This window comes from Alosa pseudoharengus, unplaced genomic scaffold, assembly GCF_046254945.1.
Source record: "Alosa pseudoharengus isolate Yale_2024_CS ecotype anadromous, Long Island Sound unplaced genomic scaffold, YU_APseudo_1.1 YU_APseudo_1.1_scf_12, whole genome shotgun sequence".
Taxonomy (NCBI): domain Eukaryota; kingdom Metazoa; phylum Chordata; class Actinopteri; order Clupeiformes; family Clupeidae; genus Alosa; species Alosa pseudoharengus.
This window is the reverse complement of record NW_027468587.1, coordinates 32,378,700-32,386,199: the sequence shown is the minus strand read 5'-3', so window position 1 is coordinate 32,386,199 and position 7,500 is coordinate 32,378,700. Positions and strand designations below refer to the sequence as shown.

The 7,500-nt window shown below is 46.8% G+C and overlaps 1 protein-coding gene across 1 annotated transcript in view; it reads right to left on the bottom strand.

Moving 5' to 3' along the window:
* Positions 1–7,500, bottom strand: part of itga10 (integrin, alpha 10) — a 43,944-nt gene that overhangs the window by 16,317 nt on the left and 20,127 nt on the right. Inside the window, exons 8-9 of the mRNA XM_076280881.1 lie at positions 5,044–5,194; positions 562–727 (exon numbers count right to left, since the gene is read on the bottom strand). Of these exons, the coding sequence (XP_076136996.1) occupies positions 562–727; positions 5,044–5,194 (317 nt within the window). The remainder of the gene's footprint in view (positions 1–561; positions 728–5,043; positions 5,195–7,500) is intronic.

Genomic DNA, 7,500 nt, shown 5'->3' with positions numbered 1-7,500 from the left:
GGATTTGCACCTACGTGAACCTCTGGCTGAGGATATGCCTGCCACCCTGCCTAGCCTCAGACCAGCACAACAAGTACTCTTCCTGATGGAGCAGCCACCTCTATGGCTCTGTTCCAAACAGGAAAAACGGCTGCCTTTCAAGGTATCTATCACGGCAGCAAGGGGATGCCTTGCGTTTGGAATGGACCCTAACTCTCCATATCTCTGTTGGTGCTCTGGGTCTTGCTTCTCTCTCTAGCTCCTTCCATCCATTTTCTTCTCTGCCTCTCGCTCTCCCCTTTGACATAGTTATGACTAAACTACTACAACTGTTATTTATGCATTGAGCTGAGGCTCTGCAACCAGAGTGACAGATCACACGTTGCAGAGATAGTTCCACTGGAGGAACCTGGGCTTAAGTTCCTTGCTCAGGATAGTTCCACTGGAGAAACCTGGGCTTCAGTTCCTTGCTCAGGGGCATAATGGTGGAAGCTGAGAATCAAACCCACAACTTTCTGTATTCTGCTTGGATGACCGGTTCCAAACCCACAACACCATGACTGCCTGTCCTGGGCTCCTCACCCTCCAGACTGAAGATGCGGTCTCCTAGAGCGTCCACGATGTCGTTTAGGGCCGCCTCGTCTGTCACGTTAAAGAAGTACTTCTCGTCCGGGTCAGTGGCGATGTACTTGATCTCATCGATGAAGGCCTCTGGGTCCTGCTGTCTGCGGATGTAATGGCCTAACACCTGGAGAGTGAGAGAGAGAGAATAGAGGAAGGAGAAGAGAAAGAGAGGATAGAGAGAAGAGAGGGAGGAGAAGAGAAAGACATGAATCCCAAACACAGATGCTAATCACATACAGTAGGTGGAACACAAAAGAGACCAGCAGAGAATGACAATGGAGCCAAACATCATCTGGTAAAAATATCATGGATATTGTGAGGAGAGAGCATAGAGAGGAGAGAGAGGAGAGAGAGAGAGGAGGGGAGCAGAGAGAGAGAGGAGGGGAGCAGAGGAGAGCAGATGAACAGAAACATCTTCATTCACACAGCCAAAACTCTCCTAAACTACCCTACAGTCCTGAAGAGTGAAGCAGCCAAAACTCTCCCCTACAGTCCTGAAGAGTGAAGCAGATGAGTGTGTGGGTGTGGGTAAGGGATGAGAAGTGTAGGTTTGAAACTGTGCCGGACCTGGGCCACATTAGGGCCGTATATGGGCCAGACCTGAGTTAGGTCAGGACCAGATCTGAGTCAGTCAGCCACAAAGATGCTTTCATTATGAGTGTGCAGTTACAGGAAGCCAAGCTCACCTCCACAAGCTCACCTCCCGGCCAATCACACTGCCCCGACATGCCCGGCCAATCACACTGACCATCCGACATGCCCGGCCAATCACACTGACCATCCGACATGCCCGGCCAATCACACTGACCCCCTGCGGGCAGCACAGCAGCCTCTGTGTGTCAGAGGAGATCAAACAGACTCTGAGGACTCAGAGCTGTTTTGTCTATCAGCTGAGCTGTAGTCACACTCATTCCTCCAGAGTCACTTGTACAGGAAAGAAGCACATTTCACAAGTGCAGGTTTGACTCTGAGGAGTTATAAGAAGCTGTGGAGGAGTTTGCACAAGCTGCTCGACATGAGCAGGATATACGGATACCGATTTATAAACACCGATGTCTGCTTATAAAATGTAATTTCCATACCACAACCTGAAGTGTCTGTTTTATAAAATGTCATTTTTAAAGTCGTCCGTCATGCCTCAACCTGAAGTGTCTGCTTATAAAATGCCATTTTCGTGGCTGTCTATCATATCACAACCAGTACATTGCTGAGGGGGAGGCTTAAACCACCTGTGGGGAAACGGTAAGAGGAGAAGGAAAAAAATAAAAGAAAAGAGAAGGAAAGAGAGGGAAAGAGAAGAAAAGGAAAGAGAGGGAAAGTAAAGAAAGTCCAGACCGAGAGAGCGCTGGACGTTGAGGTGTGTGGGATGTGGGGGGGTGAAGATTGAGGAGCCAATGGTTTAGCACCTATAGCTCACATAAGCAGATTCCTCTGAAAGCCGTCCAAGGCGGGGGTTGGAGTGGGGTGATTGTGCTGGCAGGAGTGAGCAGGATTTCCTCTGTTTTCAGAGCGCAGCGAGAAGGGAAATGTAACGAGATGGTCGCCCTCCATATAAATATATTCAGGGCAATCTGCAGACCCCAAAGACATTCCTTTCACCTCGCCAGCTGGTGCTCATTTTATTCATGACCAGACCCAGAGAAACCAACGGAGGGGGTGGGGGTGGGGGTGGCTGTTGGTTATGATCATTCTAGCTACTGTCGCACAACCACAGAAAAGATGAACAAGAAAGGAGATTAAAAGACCAAGACACACACACAGAAGCACACATGGCTAAACACTATTTAAACATGGTTGAGTTGAATCTCTTCCCCTGTCCCCATGTTGGTTGTAAACTATTCTGTCCATCTATTAATGTATAAAACACAGAGGCATGACTAACACACTTGGTTCCCTCAGGCAACTCCTGAAAGGGCCTCATTTTTCTGTTCTTTTTAATGCCTTAAGATCAACAAGAGAAAGAGAGACAGAGAGAGACGGAGAGAGAGAGAGAGAAATAATGAGAGAGGACAGAAAGAGAGGGATAGAGGATGTTTAAGAGAGAAGAAAAAATTAAATATTGAAACATCAAAACAAGCTGCCTCCTGGCTTCACATAAAGTGGCCTGTCACCCGTACGTTCCAGAGCACCTCAGGGGAAACTGCAGAGACATGGCCAATGATGACGCAGCACGCCTTAAAGAGCAGCCTGTTATTGACTACATACTCATGCATCCTGTGTATAGGTGTGTGTGTGTGTGTGTGTGTGTGTGTGTGTGTGTGTGTGTGTGTGTGTGTGTGTGTGTGTGTGTGTGTTTTGCTGTTTTGCTCCAACTGTCTCCATGGCTATGTAAGTGTTAGCAAGCGCAAGTCTTTAGGTCTTGGACCCTTTATGTGAGGGTTTGATTGGGGATTTGTGGTTAGTTCTGGCTGTGTGTCTGTATGCCGATGGTCTGAGGCTCGAAACGTAACTTATGGTGTAAACTCTAATAAACAGGAAAAAAAGGGGGAGCTAGTGTGCGGATATTCCTTGCGATTTTTTCATTCTGGCCTGTGTGCCTTTTTAGAGATACAACCATGACCAGATAAAACAACACACTGCTGTTGGTCCCCGCAGAGAGCCGCTGCGTCGTCTCAGCTCACCCCCACGGCTCCTGTCCGTCCTCCATCTTGGTTTTTGTGGGTTCCAGAGGCTCAGGCTGTCCTAATGACTGTATATATAGATGTACAGGCATTGGTCTGTTGTGGTGAGCGGAGGAATCCACAGGCGACTGCTCGACACAGTGCCACCACCCACACACCCACCCATCCAACATCACAGGGCCACCGATCCTCCCCACCCACCCAGCCTGGCCCACATCACATATCCAACACACTCAAACACAACCAAACCACGCCATACCCCTCCTCAGGCCCCCGGAGAGGGGTGGGGTGGGGGACGCCTTGGGGATGCTGGGTGGTTCTGGGATGGGCAGTCTAGCATAGTTTTGTGGCCGTTCAGATATCCACACAGCTATTTTTGAAAAGCAGTAGCATTCTTTTTACAGCCCTTAGAGAGAGAGATGAGTGTCCATTCAAGTCTGGAGGAGTCTGGAGGAGTCTGGAGGGTGTGTCCCAGAGACCAGGGAATGCCTATTTATGACAAGATTAGCTCCTATAGGGATTGTTTGACTTTGGTCTTTACTTGACGGTATCTACATAAGAGTGACATGACACTGTTATGAACGTGTCATAAACATTATAAACAAGTCCTAAATGTTTATGACATAACGCTTAATGATTAAGTGTCATTCGGCTTTTGTCATGACAAGTTAGGGTTAGTAAGGGACAGTGTCATGTCACTCTTATGTAAATACCGTAGGTACCAATACTGTTACCCAATGTTCTTATATTATGAGGATAGCACGTAATTATTTGGGATTTCTATCAAAATAGATAAGTCGCCCATGTGTATGTTTATTCTTCGAATCCATCAGCAGAGACACTTTTTTTTCAAGGTCATCCAGCGTAGTCTCCATATTAGAGTTATTTAGTTATCATCTGTTTTTAACCAAACTGACCGACCCAAACTCTCTCTCTCTCTCTCTCTCTCTTTCTCTCTCTCTCTCTCACGCACACACAAATACACATACACATAATGATGGGTTGTCACTGACTATGTGGTGATTGGTGATGCATCACACAAACTCTAGCAATGACACAGTCTCACAAACACTCATGCCTTCACCTCGACTGCACTCACACACACATTCATCACAATGATGCATCTGGCGAGGCTACGTTGTTTACGTTCACACACACCACAACGGCATATCTAGTGATGCACACTCTCACACACTCACTGCGGCGATGCAGCTGGCAAGGTTATGTTGTTTACGTTCACACACACACACACACACTGACCGAGATGGTGTATCTGGTGATGTTGTGTTCACACACACACACACACACACACACACACACACACACACACACACACACACACACACACACACACACACACACACAAGCACACACACACACACACACACACACACACACACACACACACACACACACACACACACACACACACACACACACACACTGCTGCTCCACTGGCTTGGGTTTCATCTGATTGTTTTGTCAGAGTGGAGTGGGACAGAGGCTGAGCCTTTCCAAAAACACAAACACAAACACACACTCACCGCGATGGCGTATCTTGCACCCACACACACACACACTCAATGCAATGGTGTAGCTTGCAGCCACAAACACATACACTCACCACGATGGCGTATCTGGTGATGTTGCGTACACACACACACATACACACACACTCACCGCGATGGCATATCTTGCATCCACATACACACACACCATGATGGCATATCTGGTGATATTGCTTCCACACACACACACACTCACGCAATGGCATATTTTGCATCCACACACACACACACACACACACACACACACTCACCGCGATGGCGTATCTGGTGATGTTGCGTTGCTCACACTCGGCTAGCGCCTCAGGAAGCTCCTCCCCGTCATGTGACTCTCCGTCTGTCACCACGATCATCACCTTCATGGCCCCTTCTCTCGCCCCTCTCTCAGGACTGAATGCCTCCGTGCTGCAAAACACACACACACACACACACACTTAGTCACAATAATTAGTCAATAATTAGTTAAAATAACACACAGTTGGTCTTAACACACATTTAAAAAAACTCACACTCACACCCTCACACACACATACACAGACACACACACACACACATACACACGCACGTACGCACACACGTACTGTAGGCACGCACGCACACACACATAACACACACACACACACAGACTTTAAACACTCACACACTTATTGTCATCTATACAATCGCAGATATACTGATATTGATTCTCTCACACACCAAACCAAACCAAAAGAGTGACAAAGAAATGAGAAAACTAGATGTACCGCAAAGTGGTACAGTATATGATCGCCGCATGATGACACCATGTACTGTCTGAAGACAATAAGCATGCTTCTAAATCCATCCCCTATTCTGGCAATTTCTTGTAAACCAGAAGTCTTACATACTCTCCCATTGGTTGATTGTTAAAACTGTAATTCCCCTGGGCCAGTGAGCTTTATGTGTCTGTGAGTATACCTGTCTGTATGTGTGTACCTGTGTGCCTGTGTCTGTGTCTGTGAGTATACCTGTCTGTATGTGTGTACCTGTGTGTCTGTGAGTATACCTGTCTGTATGTGTGTACCTGTGTGTCTGTGATTATAACTGTCTGTATGTGTGTACCTGTGTGTCTGTGAGTATACCTGTCTGTATGTGTGTACCTGTGTGTCTGTGTGTGTGTGTGTATGTACCTGTGTGGAAGTATGTTCATTTGGTGTGTATGTAGGGCGTGTGTGTGCCCACATGCTGTACTAGTGGTCATAATAAATTGAGTTGCAAGCAGCTGTTTTATCTGGAAAAAGAACTCTATGAAAAACAGGATGCTCTTGGTTTGTGGGTAAAGAAACAGTTATGGACTGCACTCATAGCCCTGCACTCATGGGGGGGGGCCCACAACTGTGAATTCCCTGACTGAACACAGGTACAAAGAATCCACACAAAATCAAATGTACACACTATTTACACACACACACACACACACACACACACACACACACACACACACACACACACACACACACGCACACGCACACGCACACGCACACGCACACGCACACGCACAAACACAAACACAAACACAAACACAAACGCACCAGGAAAAATATACAGAGGTGAATTAACAAACCTATAAGCACAATGTCTCACAAGTACACATACAGACACACAAAAAGACAGACAGATATACATACGCTCACCCACCCTGGCACACGGACATTCGGAGACACACACACACACACACACACACACACACAGACACACACTCCCGGGTCTCCACCCTGTTAGTATGACTGTGACCTGTGTTTCAGAAGCCACTCCGAGTCAACTCAGTCATTTTCCGGCAGTCGTCCAGCCTCAAGCTAAATATACCACAGCGGTTCCCCGCAAAAAACCCAGGGTTAAAAACAACCCCATTCCCTTACAGACTACCCTAATTACACAGACAACCAGAGACGGGAGGAGAGGGAGAGAGAGAGAGAGGGAGAGAGAGAGAGAGACAGAGAGGGGGTAGAAAGGGAGAGAGAGAGGGAGAGAGGGGGGAAAAGAGGGGAAAGGGAGAACTTAGACCTCTAAAAACACAAGAGAAGAAAGAAGAAAAACAAATAGCCAATTTGAATCCAAAGACCAAACATGAAGAATAAAGATACAGGAATAGCAGTAAGAGTGTGTGAGAGAGAGAGAGGAGAGGGAAGAGGACAAAAGGAGAGAGGGAAAGAGAGGGACACAAGGCTTTGTATAGACTAATAAATAAACAGAGGGACACAAGGCTTTGTATAGACGAATAAATACAGTAAATACAATAAAGTTTGAATTTGATAAGAATGATCAACAGGCATTCACTGTGCCAGTCTACAGAGAAAGCATGGGGAGTGTAGTGAAGCATTTAGCCATTATCAGATACACAGATCAGTGTGGATCAGATATGAGAGAGTGAATCTGGAGGTTTGTGTGTGTGTGTGTGTGTGTGAGAGAGAGGGTTGTGATGGTGTGTGTGTGTGTGTGTGTGTGTGTGTGTGTGTGTTTGTGTGTGTGTGAGAGGGTTGTGATGGTGTGTGTGTGTGTGTGTGTGTGTGTGTGTGTGTGTGTGTGTGTGTTGAGAGAGAGAGAGAGAGAGAGAGAGAGAGAAAGAGTGCTAATTGGCCTGCCTGCTATTATTTAAAGGCAGTTTAGAGTTTTACAGACTGGCAGCCCTTGTAGTAATGTGGTTGAGACAAAGCTTTTATAGTCATACAGTTTCACACTCTGCGTGCATGCTG